General features: G+C 33.0%; 1 protein-coding gene and 1 non-coding gene across 2 annotated transcripts in view; both read left to right on the top strand.

Annotated features, from left to right (window-relative positions):
* The window catches only part of LOC149478698 (somatomedin-B and thrombospondin type-1 domain-containing protein-like), a 46,442-nt gene that overhangs the window by 4,796 nt on the left and 19,933 nt on the right, over positions 1–21,713 (top strand). Inside the window, exon 2 of the mRNA XM_089708685.1 lies at positions 10,253–10,587. Within this exon, the coding sequence (XP_089564811.1) occupies positions 10,356–10,587 (232 nt within the window). The 5' untranslated portion in view covers positions 10,253–10,355. The remainder of the gene's footprint in view (positions 1–10,252; positions 10,588–21,713) is intronic.
* On the top strand, positions 10,063–10,134 carry TRNAT-CGU (transfer RNA threonine (anticodon CGU)). Its single transcript has one exon. It is a non-coding gene; the product is annotated as a tRNA-Thr (tRNA).

The raw sequence follows: 21,713 nt of genomic DNA, 5'->3' as shown, positions 1-21,713 counted from the left end.
GTATAAATAAATATTACTGTACCCTGATTTCTGATTCGGTTTTATTTATAAGGCCCGCCATACTGATTAGCTACCGTCTTAGATGTGATAGAATCAAGATTTGTTTTGGCGTAGAGCTATAATAGACTAGAGTAGATAATTTTTGAAACAAAAAAAAATCGCAGTCGGATGAAACCCATTAGAAAAGGAGGGGAATATGATAAAAATGTAAGGAAAAATAAATTACGGTCAATCCGAGTTCGGGAAGCGGGAGTGGGGAGCTTTAAAGAGAAAAAAATGGTTTCTCTCGATTTCCGACAAAACTACAAGTCCTATAGAAAAAAGTTCAATGGCAAAGTTGTAGGTAATTAAAAGTTCTACAACTTTTGTATTCACAATTTTTTCACATAACCTAAAAATTTAGGTGAAAAATTCAAAGAACCAAGTTTTTGCTCTTTTATTTCTATCTACTTCAAAATTTATTTTTTTTCTACGAAATTTGGTGGAAACTTACTTTATTATGTCCCAAATACACTGTAATTTATTTGATTGAAAATATTTATTTTTTCGCCTTATTTTGAATTAATACCAAAAAAACAACCTAATTTTCAATCGAAAAGTCACCCGTCAAAATATCATCTTTTTTCAAAAACTTGGGGTGCCTTTTATTCATTGAAATCTCTACTTTCATATGGTGTAAAAAAAATAAACACCACCATAGTAAATGTTCTCAGGAAATGCATACAAACAGTCTGAAAATTAGCTTTTACTAAATCAGGCACACTTCTCGAACTACCTGAAATGTTTTTATCGACATCATTTTGCTTTTGAATATGCTGTAAAATATTATACTTAGAACAGATATTTTTTTTTCTTTTGAAATATTACCGAAAAGCCGATACAAGAGAAGATATAGAGTTCGAGAAGTGTGTCTGATTTAGTAAAAGCTAATTTTCACACTGTTTGTATGCATTTCCTGAGAACATTTACTATGGTGGTGTTTATTTTTTTTACACCATATGAAAGTAGAGATTTCAATAAATAAAAGGCACCCCAAGTTTTTGAAAAAAGCTGATATTTTGACGGGTGACTTTTCGATTGAAAATTAGGTTGTTTTTTTGGTATTAATTCAAAATAAGGCGAAAAAATAAATATTTTCAATCAAATAAATTACAGTGTATTTGGGACATAATAAAGTAAGTTTCCACCAAATTTCGTAGAAAAAAAATAAATTTTGAAGTACATAGAAATAAAAGAGCAAAAACTTGGTTTTTTGAATTTTTCACCTAAATTTTTAGGTTATGTGAAAAAATTGTGAATACAAAAGTTGTAGAACTTTTAATTACCTACAACTTTGCCATTGAACTTTTTTCTATAGGACTTGTAGTTTTGTCGGAAATCGAGAGAAACCATTTTTTTCTCTTTAAAGCTCCCCACTCCCGCTTCCCGAACTCGGATTGACCGTAATTAATTTTTCCTTACATTTTTATCATATTCCCCTCCTTTTCTAATGGGTTTCATCCGACTGCGATTTTTTTTATCTTTTCATTATTTTCAAAGGCTTCTACCCCAGTCTATAAGCTTATAAATTACTTTTGACGAAGATTTTGATACCTAAATCTCTATCTATATTAAATTCTCGTGTCACACGTGTAATGGCTGGTTCACACTTTGATTAGTGCGAGTGCAGGTGATGAGTAGTACTACGTGTGGACAGCGACTGTTTAGTGCGAGTGTTTAGTAGGCTGTGTAGTAAAGTGAATAGAAGCGTGTTCTATTTTTTTGCGAGTGGACTGCGAGTAGCCACGTCCCGCGCGCCCTCCCTTCCCCCTCACTCGCAGTGTGCCTGCCTAAACACGTCTGGACAGGAGTGTTTAGTGTTTAGTGTTTAGCGTAGTGTGTAGCGTCGCGAATTTCACCATTGTCCTGCACTCGCACTAATCACCTGCACTCGCAGTTGAATTGGACACTACTCGCACTACACACCTGCACTCGCACTACACACCTGCACTCACACTAATCAAAGTGTGAACCAGCCATAATGGCTGGTTCACACTTTGATTAGTGCGAGTGCAGGTGATGAGTGCAGGTGTTTAGTAACTACGTGTGGACAGCGACTGTTTAGTGCGAGTGTTTAGTAGGCTGTGTAGTAAAGTGAATAGAAGCGTGTTCTATTTTTTTGCGAGTGGACTGCGAGTAGCCACGTCCCGCGCGCCCTCCCTTCCCCCTCACTCGCAGCGTGCCTGCACTCGCACTAATCACCTGCACTCGCAGTGAATTGGACACTACTCGCACTACACACCTGCACTCGCACTAATCACCTGCACTCGCAGTCAATTGGACACTACTCGCACTACACACCTGCACTCGCACTAATCACCTGCACTCGCACTAATCAAAGTGTGAACCAGCCTTTCGTTACCATACTCCTCCGAAACGGCTGGACCGATTTTCATGAAATTTTATGTGCATGTTGGGTCTGATAATCGGACAAAATCTACCTTTCATCCCCCTAAATGAATGAATTTATCGTTAAATTTAGTTGGCACTGTAATATAGTGCCTTTAAAAGTTCTTAGACTATAGTAGATTCTTAATCTATCTAATGAGAAACTTAAAAAAAGTTTCATAAAGCTTTTTTTTAAGTTTCTCAGTCTCTTAATAGTAATGTACGATTATAGAAGAAGAAAGGATAGATTAAAAGTGAAACTAATCTCGAATTTAATAAAATCGAATAAAAAGCTAATAAATTCTTGGAAGGCATAGTTGTGGAATGGAGCCGGCTCATTTCAAATTAACATTGAAAACAAAAGAATACAACATCGTTATTTCTTAGAACGTCCATGAACAATTTATTCTTTAGAGAATTTCCAACGAAGGTGTTTTAATTTAAGCTACAGCCAAACATAATTAGTCTTATGGTCTTTTAATAATAAGATTTAATTTAAAAACCCTAATATTTATATCTAGTCGAACTAAAAACGAAGTCTTTAAAAGATATAAAACAAATTCTCTCTTTTTCAATCTTTATATGTCAATCAACTTCTTATCAGAATGATTAATATTATTTTGTTCCGTGTAACTTGATAACTACACTTCCTCTGAGATAGTCAGTTTAAAATAAAGTTGTATTTCTTAGCTATCTGTAGCATGATGAAGAATGGCCAAGTGCGAGCCAGTAATTTTCACAGTGAGATTATTATTGTTTTATAATATTAGGATGATTTAGGCCAATATACATTTATAAAAGTTTATAAATAATAATTAGTTTTATTTCAATTTCACCTTTACTTCTTGTCCGTATAGAAAATAGATTAATGTAGTAGATTTAAACTACATTTGCCCCATACCCCACATGGGGACAAGTCGCTACAGTAAATTGGCTGAAAATGCAATTTAAAGTTAGATGTCCCGTTGGCTTGCTTCATGCGTTCCAAATTATTATTTGGAGTCAAGTATGCTTCAATAGAAATTGAATTTGTGTCGAAAATATTACATCTTTTTGGACAGTGAAGACATAGTTAGTTATATAGAAATTGAATTAAACTTTATTTCAGCAGAAAATAGATAAAAACTTTTAAAAATATCTAGCTTATTAGGCATAATAAAAACTTATTCTAGTATTCATTGCCATAATGGGGATTTTTGGTTGCAAAGATAAATTTGAAAATATTTATTGAATGTAATGAAAATATTGACTAACCGGTTGGCTTGGTTGGTAGTGGCCCTGCCTTCCAAGCCAGAGGTCGTGGGTTCGATTCCCACGCGGGGCAAATATTTGTGTGATGAACATAGATTTTTGCTCTGTGTCTAAATAAGTATTTATTTAAAATTATATATGTATGTTTATCAGCCATCTGGTTTCCATAACACAAGCGAAAGCTTAGTATGGGATCGTGCCATGTGTGAAAATTGTCCTGAAAAAATATTTATTTATTTATTATTTACTAGCAGTCCGCCCCGGCTTCGCCCGTGGTGCATATTTACGTTTTCTCTACGTAAGAACCATCCTCGTACTTCAAGGAATATAATAAAAAAAGAATTAACGAAATCGGTTCAGCCATTCTCAAGTTATGCGCTTACCAACACATTTTGGGATTCATTTTTATATTATAGACTAGCGGTCCGCCCCGGCTTCGCCCGTGGTACATGTTTACGTTTTCTCTACATAAGAACCATCCTCGTACTTCAAGGAATATAATAAAAAAAGAATTATCGAAATCGGTTCAGCCGTTCTCGAGTTATGCGCTTACCAACACATTTAGCGATTCATTTTTATATATAAAGATTTAAATATTTCAGCTGCAAAAAACCAAGACTAGTAGACTAGCCTATAGTATCGGTTCATCATGCAGTTTGTTGTGTCAGCCGATTTACTTTCGAATTTTTCATGTTATTTTACAAAAATTTTCACTCATGTAAAAGTTAACTTACTTTGTTTTATTACAGAATTCTATTGCTTTTTAATAAATTCTAAGAACGGGTCGAAAGATAACCTCAATTTCGCAGTTGGTTAGAAAATAGTTCACAATATGTATATATTGATAATTTCTCTAAGATAAACTATGTCGGTTCATTAAACTAGCTTTGGCTATCTTCAAGTGATACCCCACGTTTCTGTATATGGCCTGAGGGAGTTGAAACCAAAGTTAGGTTATGTATTGCAGTATTAGGTTATAGTTGAGAGCTAGAAGCTAATCTTAGAGCGTTGTGGTTCGTGATCCTATGTGTATACAGAGGGTGTAAATTTAAAGAAAAAATACGATATATTATATTATTTTATTATGATCGTAACTGGTCGTTATTCGTGGACGATTTCTAAGAGTACCCGCGGCCCCGGTTAACTGCGCGGCTCGACGGAACACAGTGGGGTTTTAGTCGGTAAGAATCCGACATAACCCTTGGCTCCATCCCCGGGGGCCGTGGGTATCTTTGGAAGATTTCCCCACTATAAAAAAAAAAAAACTGGTCGTTATAAATATACCTCTAGGTACCTACTATTAAAATACAATTAAACGAAGTAATTGTTTTTTTGTAAGTTTTGGTATTATTAGAAAAAGCTTTATTGCGTGACTGACTGTAATAAATCAGTCTAAATTAAAAACCTATTTATATTTTATTCAGTAACTAGGTATATTTAAAATCTCATATATCTTCTATGGCTGTTACTTCTTAGTGCGACTGTTATTTTTAAAGTTAAACACATTTATTTATTTATTTATTTATTTATTTATTTAGGTTTACCAGTAATTGTTACACAAATAAGCAAGTATACAAAAAAAATAATCTTAAAACTAAGTGCACAATTTAAGTAGGTAAACATCACATGCGTACAATTAAACTATAAAAGGTGTTATTATACAGTGAGAAAAAAAAATAGTTATACATACGTAGTATATTATTATTAGTCTGTGGTTATACATACTTAAATCTAAACAACAAATCAACAACAAATCAAATCTCATATGTTGTTTTATTTATTTCTGCTATAATAATATCTAGTGTTTGCAAAGTTGCAAACACGCTGTTCCTATTAATAGATAAGAAATGAAACCAGATGAGTACAAGAATGATTGTGTCAATGTTCAACCTTTAACATGACTGTGATCACAGACTGTGATAGTGGGTTAATGACGTATTTTGAATCACTACCACTTCGACAAACGTATAGTATATGAAGCCAATACAGCTACTCCAACTAGCTGTGCTCCACGGTTTTACCCGCATTGCTCTGCTGCTAAGCATGATAATATATAGCTTATAGCCTGCGATAAATGGGCTATCTAACAGCGAAGAATTTTTCAAATCGGACCAGTAGTTCTTGAGATTAGCGCGTTCAAACAAACAAACTCTTCAGCTTTATAATATTGGTATAGATTATATGAAGTACTATTATTACATTATCTGTGGTATAAGTATCGCCAATATGCTATATAAGTACTGCCTCCTTTTATGTATTCAAAGGCGTACATAAAGGTTTAAGGTTGTGATAACGGGTTGATAGCTTTTTTCCTGACTGTTATGGTTATGCGTGAACATAACTGGAAATCACTAGATTGTACGATTTGAGAAGACTATGATTATTATGTTAGAGAAATACGGAATAAATCTTTACTTCTGAAAAAATATGCTGAAGAGATGATATGGGTAACTCTGCATTATTTAAATTTGGAAGAAGGAAAGAATAACAATAATTTACGCAATGATGATTCATTTTTCATATTACACAAATAGTGTACACGTACAAATTGTGTATGTGTGCAATAATATTGTGAAAGATAATTTTACAAAATGTAATATGTATTATGTTCTATGTTGCAACGGACGGCAGTGGTCAATACTTGTAATCACGTAATTGCCTGCAGTTAAACGAAAGGGTTTATAAATTTGTCTTTTTCGTTTGGGTAAAATACAATATTTTCGAAATAAATTCTTATAAACCTATTAATACAATAATTGCGACAAGAAATTAAATGTTAGGTACAATAATAAGTTATCGTTAATTGGGCGAATATTGTGTATATAATTTTAATAAATATTAATTTAATAAATATTAATTACTTACGTTGTAATTAAAACAAACAAACTCTTCAGCTTTATAATATTAGTATAGATATTAGCATACTTCGGAGTCAGAAACAAAATTTTAGGAATATTATAATGTTAGTTTATACCTTAATCTAAATTTAAATAAATTAAAGAAAAAAAGTTTGGAAAATCCAAAAGTGCACGACTCATAATGCTCATTTAATTATGAAATATATAAAAAAAAACTTATTGTAGTTTTCGTTTTTTATTAATTGCAATTAAACGACACTGAATTAATTAATCATTCGCATTCAGTGACCTACAATCGTCGATTAGAATATTTAAAAAAAAATTAGCTCAAATGATGGATTTTTTCACAAGTTATAGTGTTTTCAGGTTTCACACATGACGGACAGGAAAATTTTTTGACCTATTTCGGTGTTTTTTTCCAATTATATTGAAGTAAATCAATTTTTAAAAAGTATGGGATTAATCTCCATTAAATTATCTCGACAATAGTATGCAAAATATCTTGATTCCGTGAACTAACAAGGCTATAATAATAAGAATAGCTGCAAAAATGAGGCGAAAAAAATTTTTCGATCGTAAAGCATGCACTCTCTGATGCTTCGCATCATGAGTCGTGCAACAGCTGTCAAAGTCGTCCCATTTTCAAAAACAATGTATCGGTACTTTTACAAAACCCTACGAAGCCTAAAATTAATAAACCATGCCTTGAAAATTAACTTAATCCTTACTTAACGAAGTTCTTCTAAGTTTATGATTGTAATTTCAAAGCAGGGGTAAAGCCACATCCATTAATATGTAAATCGCATGTGGTGAAAAGTTTAGAACACGGTAATTCATAAACGTGTAATGTGTAATTTAATATATTTCGAAATATTTATAATTACCATTCAATTTACTACAAGAAAACAACACTTCTCGTAATCAAGTTAGCTTCAAGTTTCAAAAGTTGGATTAAGTATATATAATGTATTAAATTGCTTATAATTTAAAAAGATTATAAGTAGACTTGTGACATTTTTTGGCACCTCTTCATAGTAAACCTTCCTAGTAAAGCTCATGAAACAGAATTAGGTACAAGGGGCCAAATTAATTAACGCCGCTCATGGGATCAATCAGGGAGAAACTATCATACTTAATATTTTTAGATAGTTATTACAGTGGCCCAATTAATCTACGCCGCTCATGGGTGAAACTATCATAATATTTTTAGACTTTACAATTTTTTTAGAATCATTTTTGAAGTAAAACTTCTTTAGGCGCGTTGAGAGTAAACTTTCGAATCGCATCATGACAATACCGCCATGAACCCACGTCATGGAGTAAGGCATGGAGTAGGTAAGGCGACGATTTTGGTGTGTTTGAATCTTGCCAAAGAAGTTTCACTTCTGACACGTGTGCCCGGCACACATGCTCTTTATTTAGTAAGACTGCAATGTTGAGTAGGGTACCACTTTCGTGTAAGAAGTAAGAAGGTACAGGAAACGCGAGCGAAGCTAGTCAATTCATAAATTGTCTAGTATGTATGGAAGTGTCACGTAGATGTCAAACGCGTCCAAGATGGCGGATTTTGCGACAGGAAAAATATAGACGTGCGACTTAACTTTATTTATGGAATAATCCACACAAATAAGCGACAATCATCCGACTTTTTTGGATGTGGATTGTGGATGTTGGATGTCTTGTTAGATTCGTCGTAATGAGAGTAAAGTTGGCGAATATTATTTTGTTTAAACTATGCGTGACTTTTGCCTAAAACATGTTTACTGGTTTAGAAAACAAGGAATATATCAATTATATCTATTTTAGGGAAAAAATTAACCCTTTACCTGTATATCTTTTATTTCAGGTGTTATTGTATTTTCAATTATAATGAAATGCTTACTAGAATCTAGATTCAATATCTCGTAGACAGCATTATTTTTGGGTTTAAATGTCGTGATTTATCCTCGACTCTCTTATTTATAGCACCAAAATAATATACATATCTAATATAACTAACGTAAGGTTAAATAGAATAAATACATCTATTATGTCCTACAAATAATCCGACTTATTTCTGTTAATGTAAGTACAATCTAAGAACGGTCTCAGAACAGTTGGAGAGAAATAAGCGCTTTTGTTAAATATGTATAATAGAAAAGTTGCTATCTGGACTTCGTTGTAATAAGATTATATTTTTTTTGTCGTCTACATGTACACAAATTAAATGGCGTGTTTGTGGGGACAATTGAAAGCTATTGACTACATAAATAATGAATTCGTATCATTGAATTGTATTTGTTTATTCGTTTTGGTTAATAAACGAAATGGCTACACCTATTTTGGTGAAAAATTCAATAGAGATAGCATAAAGTAGATGTAAGTAATGCTATATTATGTAGTATTTGGTAATGCGGTCGCGGTAGTTAGCTACTGACTTGGTTAATTTCACATAAAAATCTTATTATTATGTTAATTATGTTACCGGGTTATGGCTTGTAAAAAAATAACGAAGCAAATTAAATAAACAAAAATAAAAAGCAATTACGAAACACGCATTTCCGTTCCGTCTCAAACAATTATTTTTTAATGAACCATTGTAATTAATCTAACAAAATTTATTTTATACGATTATGGCCGGCTTCGTTAAATGGAGTCGATTTTTTACACTCCTTCCCTCTTTTACAGATTAATTGATATAAAAGAACAGTATTTATTATGTGATCCCTCTCCCATAATTACTATAAACCTATTTAAAATATTTGACTTTATTTTATAAGGTAAGCTAGCTTGACAAAGCATTCGTATCACTATCACTACATAGTATAAAACAAAGTCGCTTTCTCTGTCCCTATGTCCCTATGTATGCTTAAATCTTTAAAACTACGCAACGGATTTTGATGCGGAGTTTTAAAGATTTATTATGTTTTAGACAAAGCGGGCGAAGCCGCGGGCGGAAAGCTAGTATGTTTATAAAACTAGAAAGGTGTATCTTAGGTAGGAAATATCAAACTATGATAAAACTACAATGTTCCTAAAACGTACGACAAAAAATAGCTTTAAATTCTCCATCTTAAACCGCATAACTAAAATCATCTTTTCGTACCACAAAAGATTTCACTTCATAAATATTTAAATAGTCCATGTTATTGAAGGGTAAAAATTCCCGTGATCCCAAAAACAGGGGCATCGTTATTCAAATCCGGATTATACACAATATGTCTTTATTTGACTAACAAATATACCCATGTTTGCTGTCCCGACCAGTGTTGCCCACTGTCAGGCTTGGCTTACACGTAGAGGTAGATTACAACTCGACTAAAAAAACGATTGTTTTCTTCGTATAAAGATACGAAGAAAACAATCGTTTTTTTAGTCGAGAGGCAACTGCTTTTAAATCAACAGTCAAATAGAACACGTTAGACCCCAACTATTAACGTTAGTTGTTTTAGTTTGAATGTGTTTTATGATTACCGTTTATAATTTTTTTAAATAACATATTAAGTGTCAAAAGGTTCTATTGCGTAATTTGAAGCGAGCCAATGTAGCCTCTTTAGCTCAGTGGTAGAGCACTGGTCTCGTAAACCAGGGGTCGTGAGTTCAAACCTCACAGGAGGCAGGATATATTTTTTCAACTGTACTAATAAATAACAATAATTTATCAAAACACAACTTATTTTTAGACACATATCCTGTATTGTAAAAACATTTGAATAACTTTACTTTTTTTGTTTCAGATTCCACATACAAACTATTAAAAAATATAATAAATTAGCTCAATAAAATTCAATAAAGAAACCAAAAAGTTTGCACGCAACGAGTTTGACATTAGAAAAAAAAATGATTCGTCATTATCTGTGGTTCGTTTGCGCGGTAATTTTGACAAGTCAGTGTGGCGCCAATTACTGCAGAGACGCGAATCTGTGTTGCCCGGGCCGGGATAGCTCGTGTGTCGTACAGAAAGCGCATCAAAATGCAATAATTGAGGACCTGACTGACAAACCGTGTTATTGCGATCACGCCTGTTTGAAATTAGGCGACTGCTGTCCAGATTTCAGGGAAACATGTGGAGGTAAGATAAAAAATTTATGTTCATGTTAGATAAAACCTTTATGTTAGATATACAATTTAAGTTAATTTGTGTAATTAAGAATGGTAAGTTATAGCGCATTGCTTTCTTGTTTGTCCACTAAAATATTGTTAAAAAAATACATATTATAACTTTAATTGTTTTTTTACTCTGTCTCTAATTGTATTTTCTCTTTCTAAAGTGTTTTTCTTAAGTGTTCTCAAAGGCATTTTAGTGTTATTAATAATCATTCTATTGTTACTATCTATATCTATATTTCTATATATATTTTACAACATTATTTTTCTTAAAATAGATACTGAATTAACGCCATAAAAGCTCAGTCTAAAGCAGATTTTCTCATTAAAAAGAAAATGACGATACAATTAGTATCAAATAAACGTTTTCTGAAGCCATCGCGTGCACCGGCTGAGATTTAATCATATTTTTAATATAACATCGAGTTTCAATATTTTTATTGTGTTGTATAAATGCATCTACAGACGCTCCGATTTGGTTGGTGCCAACTAGGGATGTAACGATACATGATTTTGCCGATACGATACCGATACCGATATTTGTAGTAATGTATCGGCGATACCGATACCGATACCGATATCGATGGCTTGGTAGAAAAATAAATAGTGAATTATGCATAAAAAGTTACCAACATTTAACAGAGACGACTGTTAATCGTATTCTTTCAAATAAAAATGCCAAATCAAAAAACAACAAAACCATTTATTTTAGTATTATTATTTTACGAAGTCAGTTAAACTTTAAGTAATACACATACAATCAGTACCTAATAAAAGTTTACTATATTGGTAGAGTTTTTTCAGAAAACAAAGTGCGCACGCGCGGGCGGCCTCCCGCATCGTTCATTGGGCGCGGATTTTTGAATTATTTGATATCAAAAAAATTGGTTGTTTGTAAAGTAGGTTTACGATCGAGATGTTTACGTGATAACATAATGCAGTGGCAGCGCTCGAGATGAAACGGGAGATCGGTCCGTCTCTCTCTCGTTATACCTGCGATCGCGCTCGTGAGGTTTTGGTGTGACACAAGTTTATGAACATGTCACCCGACTAAAACGATTTTAAAAACGTTATCACGTTAAAAATTAAAAAAATTCAAAATTATTTATTTCTTTCCTTTACATAAACAAATTTGTGATTGGAACACTCCTAGTAAGCAAATAAAATGCTTGTGTCTGGAGGTTCCGCTCTTCCTTAACACTATTACAGAAACAGAATATATAAATAACTAATATATAAACAGAAATATTACTTTAGGAGACAGGCTATTCACGGAGGTTCTGTTATTTTTGTACATGATAGTGTAAAATGTAAAGAACGAACTGACATTGTTAGTCTTACTGTAGAACGGACCATTGAACTGTCCTGTGTGGAGCTGGAGCGTTATATTATTGTTTGCGTTTATAGACCCCCTTCCAGTGACTATAATATGTTTGAGACAGTCATGGAAGAAATATAAAAGCGTCTAGGCAGGAGTAAAAAAAAAGTTATAGTATGTGGTGATTTTAATATTGATATACTTTTACAAACACAAACAGCAACACGAATTGTTAATTTGTTTCAGTCATTTAATCTGTATAAACTTTTTAATGAACCCACACGAATCACACCTACTTCTGCAACCTGTATTGATAATATATACTGCGACTGCAACTGTTTAGAGAAAAATATTCTCAATACACTCACTTCGGATCACTGTGGCCAGAAAGTAGTTTTAAACAATATGAATGAATACAATGCAAAAACATAAAAGAAAAGAAAGAATTTAATAAAAAAATATCGGTATCGGTTGATTTATTATCGGCGATACCGATATATCGGCTTGCCGATATATCGGCCGATATATCGGTATCGGTATCGGTATCGTTACATCCCTAGTGCCAACCATCCGACCACGACCAAATCGGAAAGTGTAGAGAGCGGTCGGTCCGACATAATTATTATTAATATTGGTTTGACGTGGTCGGATGCGCCAGCAATACCGACCAAACCAACTTCCTATCCGATCCAACCAAATTGGAACGTTTGGAAGCTTTGTTCCGACCAAATCGGCTCATTCCATAGAGTAATATAGGTAATTGGCTCATTCACATTTGCAACGCCGCCGGTGTAGGACGTCAACATGAACGCCGAGGGAGTTACGGTCACCGAACGTGACATATTAATAAAATTACTGGAACTATATAAAGACTTTCCCTGTTTGTGGGACTTAAGTAACAAAGATTACGCAAATAGAGATGCCAGAAATCAAGTGTATTTTATTATGTTAGAAGTATTAAAAAAATTGACAGTGCGGCTACATTAAAAACCTTAAAAAATAAGTTATAAGAGCCGCATATGACTGTAATTTTCTCTATTTCTATAGTAGAATTTAGCCCATTCTCTTCGTACTATAGTCAACTGACATATTACTCTATGGTCAACTGACAGTTGGAAGGCCAACCGTCGGACAATCTGTAGCAATGTTGGAATGGTTGCCATGTCGGTTCCAATATGGTTGGCACCAACCAAATCGGAGCGTCTGTAGATGCTTTAATAACTGTGGAAATGGAAAGGCGTAAGACTTGTGCATACTATAAGCGAGTAAATTTATTTAACGTAAATACTTCGAAATGAAAATTATTGGAAACATGTTCTATCGATTATAACTTGTTAGAGATTTAATTGAGATACCCACCTTATTACATTTGACATTGTCTGTATTTCCCTAATATTTTAATACCGCAGGTACTAAATACATAGTTTGATAATACATGGAATAGGCAATACACTATATTGTATAGAATAAATTATATAGTTTCAAGACATAATATAAGAACCGCTAGACAATGTTATCAACGCAGAGTAGGCATTAAAAAATAAAATACCTACTTATTTATCAAACGTTAATAGGCGCTAGAGAAAGAAAATCTTTTCAAGTATAGCATAGCTAATAATGGATAGCAAGGCTAACTTGTATTCGCTGGTAAAGATTTAATATAAGAAATGCTGTCGTGTGTCAGTCTGTTATATCAAAATTACTGCAGACAGTTTCCTTTTAATAAATCACGCAAATAGCTTATAACTTGAAGTAGGTATAATAAATAGTGTAAATATTTTTTGTTATGTAAGTATATAATACTTTAGTATGTTTCAAATGAATGTACGTTTATATACCCTTAGTTACCTAATTATGGTTAACCGGCTTCCACAAATGTTTCAAAGAATCAACGTATACAAAAACAACACATTCAGAAGCACTTACCCATGTACATACATATGCGTAAGCATACACTAGTGCATACACATACACGTATACACACACTAATTATTCACCCACACACACATACGCGTACATGTACACGTACACACACGGTCATTAGTGTTTTATAATTAAGGACAGTGCAATAAAACACCGGTGACATTTTGCACTGAAACCTAGTTGCGATTTTGAGACTCAATTATATTCATTTTACACGAGTAACGTGTTTGAGAGAAAATTCTTTCGAACATTTATTTTATCTCATTTTTAAATTAGATTGTTTTCACGTATATTTATAAACCTATTTTCTGTTATGCTGGTACTAGAAACATTTTAACAATGTAAATGAAGTGAAATAATATAATCATTAAAAAGGTTATAACTTATGCGAGTTAATCAGTTGGGTAAAATAGACTGACTTGCACAAGCATTTTATTTTGACAAGATAACTCGTAAACAAAGAAAATTGTACAGATTATTAATGGTATAGGTTTAAAATAATATGTAGGTAGTTCGCGCTTCTGTTTTTCTTGGGTTTCGTGATAAAAAAAAACTAGAATACAATCAAGAATATAAGTAGCTAAATTTATTACAAACATACACAAACAGCGAAACCTTTTTATAATATTAGAATAGATATCCGGTTTCAACTTTGACTTAGTTAGGACGTTATCTAGTTAGAGAGTAAACAGAAGACGGGGCCAGTGTTGTACGAAGCTGGCTTGTGCAAACGAGCTTGACTCAATCTTCAATTATTTGGAACTGTTTTTGGGAGAAATTTACGCTTTGTGCTTGATGAAAGATTTTATGTATAACTTGGTATTAAATTATATTTTACTCTACTTTTATATTTTACTGCTCCGCTCCTATTGGTCTTAGCGTGATGATAATATATATTATAGCCTTCCTCGATAAATGGGCTATCTAACACCGAAATAATTTTTCTAATCGGACGTAGTTCCTGAAATTAGCGCGTTCAAACAAACAAACAAACTATTCAGCTTTATAATATTAGTATAGATTTATCAATTTATTAAAATTGTTACAGTACCTATATAAAATCAAAACATACTTACGTACGTACAAAATAAAAACAACAAATAATTCCTTAATTATGAATTTAAATAAATATTAAGTTTAATAGAAACAAAACTGCATGCTATATTAATAAGCCTTACATATCTTCGACGAATCCATACTAATATCATAAATGCGAAAGTAACTCTGTCTGTCTGTCTGTTACTCAATCACGCCTTAACTACTGAACCAATTTGCATGAAATTTGGTATAGAGATATTTTGATACCCGAGAAAGGACATAGGATAGGTTTTATCCCGGAAATCCTACGGGAACAGGTTTTTCTTTGAAAACGCGGGCGAAGCCGCGGGCGGAAAGCTAGTATCGTAATAATATTGTCATTAACGTAACTTAGTTAAAATAAACTTTAGTACTAGGCGTGCTCCAATCACAAATCATTGTTCAAGACTTTTCTAATGAAATAAACGACTCCAATTAAATTCAAACTAGATTAAACTATTTATCAAAAGTCCGAGCCAATATCGTTCCGACTCTTTACCGTGAGGGGATTAGATCGCATCACCGGACTTGCCTTTGACGAAATTTGACTTTCAAGTACCTATCCAATTTACGAACATCGGTAACTGAGTTAAGTATTGAAATTAGCTATTTTTAGTTTTATTCTTTGTGGTTAATAAGAGTAAGAGGTCACATTTTGAATGTTTTAATATTCATTTTACTTGATTTCCGCCCGCGGCTTCACACGTTTTCAAAGAACACCCGCATAGTTCCCATTCCTGTAGGATTTCCGGGATAAAAAGCCTTTCTCTTATTCTGGGTCTTCAGCTACCTACATACAAAATTTCATTGTAATCGGTTCAGTAGTAATTGCGTGAAATAGTAACAAAGAGCCATACATCTATCACAAACTTTCGCATTTATAATATTAGTAGGATTTTATGCTTGTCTGTGTTAAGTTAAGTTAAGTGTTTCGTGTTTATCTATACTAGGTATCTATACTAATACTAGCGGCCCGCCCCGGCTTCGCCCGTGGTACATATGAAAAATAGATGTTGGCCGATTCTCAGACTTACCCGATATGCACAGAAAATTTCATGAGAATCGGTCCACCCGTTTCGGAGGAGTATGCAGACTAACATTGTGACACGAGAATTTTATATATAAACTAGCGGTCCGCCCCGGCTTCGCCCGTGGTACATATGAAAAATAGATGTTGGCCGATTCTCAGACTTACCCGATATGCACAGAAAATTTCATGAGAATCGGTCCACCCGTTTCGGAGGAGTATGCAGACTAACATTGTGACACGAGAATTTTATATATAAGAAGATTATAAAGAGGAAAGGTTTGCATGTAATATATAAAAATAATAAAATGTATGGTTTTCACGCATAAACTACTGGACCGATTTTTATGAAATTTGGCACAGATAATCTTCAGACCCTGAGAAAGAACATAGGCTACCTTTTATTGCGAAATATGTACCACGGGCGAAGCCGGGGCGGACCGCTAGTTATAAAATAAATTTTAAACTTTGCGTAGGTACCTGCTACTATTTTCCTTTTTGTAATTGTTAAACATAGATAATAGATATTAATGTTTATGGAACAGTAATATTAAACAACACATTTGTGAATACAACGTGCAACGGCAACAGTAAGTAATTAAGTTGCATTATTAATAACTAGCTTTTAATCGTGGTTTCACTCATTCATATCTCACTCGTACAAAATAGCCTTCATCATTTTTGTTCCCTTCAAACTCAAACTCAAACTCAAACTCAAACATTCATTTATTCAATTAGACTACTATTTAGTAGCACTTTCGAATCGTCATTACATAGTATTTTTAACATTTACCACCGATTCGGAAAGCAGTATCTATTGAGAAGAATCGGCAAGAAACTCCATAGTTGCTCTTTTAAAATAATGTCAATAAATTTACAAAATATGTAACTTATATCTAACTACATAATATGCCAAAGAACTGTCCTGTGGTTTTTACGCGACAACCCTCCATGGGTCTTAATCGTCCATATATTCCTGAATACTGTAGTACGCTCTCTGAACTAGTACATTTTTTATGTAAGTTTTAAATTTAGAACTCCTAAACTCTTTAATATTGTGAGGAATTCTATTGTATAAGCGTATACCTTGACCCATAAATGAATTTTTAACTTTAGCTAATCGGAAAAATGGCATTTCAATTCTATTCCTGTTCCTTGTGCCATAATCGTGTCTATCTTCATATTAAGTACCTGAATAAAAATGTTATATAGCCAAGAAAAATATAGAAAATCTATATATCGTAGTATAAAACAAAGTTTTATTATTTCTACGTAGTGCTTTCTCTGTCCCTATGTATGCTTAAATCTTTAAAACTAGGTACGCAACGGATTTCGATGCGTTTTTTTTATAGATAATAATTCAAGAGGAAGGTTATTTATTATATAATTTATTAGATTTTAGACATAGCTGGCGAAGCAGCATAAAGCTAGTGTGAATATAATTTGTACTACCTCTTATATTCCTACATTATTATATTTTATTCTCAATAAATATACGATACGCACAAGGGTTGCTTCGTGCTATAATTCGTTTCCCATCCAATAAGTATAGGGTCAATTCTTACGCAGTAATGAGCATCTAGAGGAAATACTCTTTTTATCATAAATGGATTAGTGTACTCCGCTGAGCGTCCCTTTTGATGTGACGTCAAGTATCGACTTAGAAATATATAAAAATGTGTATTAACAATAAATAGTGGGTATTGTATTAAGAGTATCTTGAAGGTTCTTTGACAATATTTATGTATTATGTATTAGCTCTTGGAGCGAAATAGGTAGGTATTACTCACAACGTGCAATGTGTCGTAGTTACAGTGAAATATACACGATTCAAAATTTGTGTAACGACTCTAATTAAAATGCGTTATAATTATCATAAACAAACCGCTTTGTGAAATTCGTATCGTGGCCGAAATGCTATCCGATCATGGGCCTACAAAGTAACAATTAAAAAACGATAACGAAGTTAGAAAAGGAAAAATGTATGGGATTGACATTAGATAGACCACGTGATCTAACGCGGCGTATGTCAATCCCATACATTTTTGCCTTTTCTAACTTCGTTATCGTTTTTTAATTGTTACTTTGTCTAAGGCCCCTGGTCGCGTTGTGACTATGAAGAAAAGCCATGACGCGTTCTGAACATTAATAAGTTTACATTAATACCATCATAATACGCATGAAAAGCCCTTATGACAACAAGCTATAGATTTATAAGATACATAATCAAAATAATGTACGAGAAGTCCTTACAGATGCCTTACAGTTAAAAAACGTTAATTAAAGTACCATTGTATTAACTAAATCCATACTAATATTATAAATGCGAAAGTAACTCTGTCTGTCTGTCTGTTACTCAATCACGCCTAAACTACTGAACCAATTTTCATGAAATTTGGTATGGAGATATTTTGATACCCGAGAAAGGACATAGGCTACTTTTTATCCCGGGAAATTAACGCAATCCCGGAAATCCCACGGGAACGGGAACTATGTGGGTTTTTCTTTGACTGCGCGGGCGAAGCCGCGGGTGGAAAACTAGTATCAAATAAGTGAAGCAAATTTTTCAAGAAAATTGTGGAACAACAAAAACTCCTCAAGGAACATAAAAGCTTTGATCCATTGTAATGGCCATAAATTAATAATAAACTGAAAGAATGCCTTGAACTTTACAAAACCGCCACAAAGGCTTTCCACATCGCTTATTCTGTTGCTTTGAGTAAGAAAGATGAGATTTACTGGGCCCGGAGTTCAATTTTGCTGCATTTATTTATGTATTACGTCGGTTCTGCCATTATACGAATGCAATGGATTTTAAACGTTGTGTAATGCTTTTTAAACGATGTTTTAAGACGTTATGGCTTGGGCAGATTGTTTTGAAAGCGTTTTAACTTTTTAAGTCGTACCTGCGTGAATTTTTGAAGTGAAAACTTCTTTAGCGGCGTTGGGTATAAAATCTTAAACTCGCGTCAGGACACGTGGCCTGATCGAAAAAGCGTAAGACGGATTTTTTTTAGCCCTTATATTCCATGCGTAAGACGGATACCATTCCAAAATATCAAACATGCTGAACGTTAATAATCAAGTTTTCACTTCTGCCGGCACTCCCGGAGTGCAACCCGTCTTTTTTATTTAATAAATGACTTTCATAGGTAAGTATATAAAGTAATTTGTTTATACTCAACACAATATGGAATTTTAAATGTGGGAAATAGGTATTAATGCGGTATTAACAACTTAAATAAATTGTTAGCACAGGTAACAAAAGGGTAGAGGGATGGATAGGAATTCTAATCTAAAGTAAATCTAATAATATTAGCTATTCCTTTACAGAAATAGGGATCAAGCCAATACAAATTATTTAGCATACAGGGTGACTTGATATAGATGTAATAGTTTTACAGGGGTAAAAGTATAGCTCATTTGGAGTAAAGAAAATATTGCCTAGCCGAAACTTATTTCTTTCAGAAATATTTGATATTTTTAGCTGTACTTTCAACCCTTTAAAACTATTATACCTTTTACAAGTCACCCTGTATACCTTTACAGCATGGTAACAGACAGTTAATCTCTATAAAGTACCTATTTAATCTAATATTATAAAGCTGAAGAGTTTGTTTGTTCGTTTGTTTGAACACGCTAATCTCGGGAACTACTGGTCCGATTTGAAAAATTATTTCAGTGTTAGATAGCTCATTTATCGAGAAAGGCTATATATCATCACGCTACGACCAACAGGAGTGGAGCCACGGGGGTGAAACCGCGCGGACCAGCTAGTTCTAAATACACGTGTATCAAAACATAACTAAGCAAATTAAGCAAGTTAACATAACTTCAAAGGTAACGTAAATCCGTTGAAAACTAAAAGCGTAGTTTAAGATGGAAGCAAATGAAATTGTTCCAGAAATTCCGATAGGAATAAGTCTCAGTTGAAAGTAACTGCTCGATATTCCATTTGTATATTGGGCACTTATTTTTAAAGCGTACGATATTGGTGAAATATTGTTATTTGTGATTGTGATGATATTAACATGTAATAGGACACAAAATATATTTGGTAAAACATATTATGCTTGTAGGTAGATACTATATTATGTATATTTTGTAATAGTAATATAAGCATATGTATATTAGAAGTTATTGCGTTTGTCATCCATCGATAGATAAAAACAGTGCCATATTAAAAAAAAAAATATAATCTACGTTTTTAAAACCTTAGTGAAAACTGTGCAAAAATATTCCATTAACCGCAACCACGTCCTTAATTTTTAAACATTTTGTGGTAACGTTACAGCCTCCTCATTTTATCCCAAATGGGATATTTAATTAACAAAAGCGAATTTATAACAACCTGGAATGTTACCGAGATAGCCCCTCAAAAGTTGTGAATTTGAAAAAGCGATTGAAGTTCTCGAATACGAAAGTTGTCGCCCGTATCAAATTCGAATGTCAAATCGCTAAGTTTTATGATATCGAACGGTTTGAGAGTAGTATTTAAGATTGGATATCTTTGTATGTTTTAGGGCTGATTTTTCAATCCTTGGTTAAAACTTATTCGTCGAATAATGTATTAAACTACCATTTAAAAAACGTATTCTAATTACACGTATATGACAGTTTACGTGACATTTTAATATTATCGTGTAAAATTATTATATAATATCTCTTATATATAAAATTCTCGTGTCACAATGTTAGTCTGCATACTCCTCCGAAACGGGTGGACCGATTCTCATGAAATTTTCTGTGCATATCGGGTAAGTCTGAGAATCGGCCAACATCTATTTTTCATATGTACCACGGGCGAAGCCGGGGCGGACCGCTAGTATTATTATATTATAATTATTATATTTTAATAATCTATATTCTGTATAATTGAATGTAACTTAAAAGTACGCTATGTATTGTGAAATTAGTTTCGTAAACATGAAATGTTTTTCATCTCAGAAAGGAATTCATATTATTTCCATGATTATTCTAATAAAAAAAAAAACACTAGTCCTCTTTGGGTGATGTAAAATCAATCTCTACAACAAAAACTCATTTTGAAACGTTTCCTGAGTTAAATTTTATCTTAAGTATAATATTAATATGAATTTACCTACATATTCACCCAAAAATATACCTATCAAAGGAGAAGAAATAGCAAAACAAAACAACCAGTCCCATGAATGAAAAGTAACGTACAAGTATCTTTCACGAAGCTATGAATGGAGCAAAAATAGAGAGAGAAATTAGTTATCTTCAACTTTTTCAATTTCACAAGCAAAAGCGTCAATTTGAAGCGCTAGTTTGCAAGTAACTGTGAGCTAAATTATAGCTGCCAGTCCTTAATGGTGATTTATTAAATTTCTTCTCGACTATTTGTAAGCAATGAGGAAATCAGGTTCTGTGTATAAGTAAATTGCTGACAATATACATACATTTTATTCGTTTTATTATAGGAATAGTTGAATGTGTGGGTGTGATATTGTGTCGTTAAGTGTCTGAAATATGATTCCATCTTTCGTCTACTTTAAAACAACTTTAAGTTGTGCATATTAAAAAAAAATGGTTCCACATTTTCATTTCTGTAAGATTCACAACAATACAATAATAATAAAACAATGAACAAAATTTATCACAAAATTAAATTATTTAAATAAATTTTCAGTTTAACTATTTTTAATTACTTATACATATATACAAATTTTGGTTACCTCATTTATACTGTGTATATTGCTGGCGTAGCTCTCTACATATTTAC

The sequence above is a fragment of the Colias philodice genome, chromosome 21 (genome assembly GCF_061535455.1).
Source record: "Colias philodice isolate Cphi_HAF_F1 chromosome 21, ilColPhil1 Martin Lab GWU primary, whole genome shotgun sequence".
Classification (NCBI taxonomy): Eukaryota; Metazoa; Arthropoda; class Insecta; order Lepidoptera; family Pieridae; genus Colias; species Colias philodice.
This window is presented reverse-complemented; position numbering and strand designations above follow the sequence as displayed.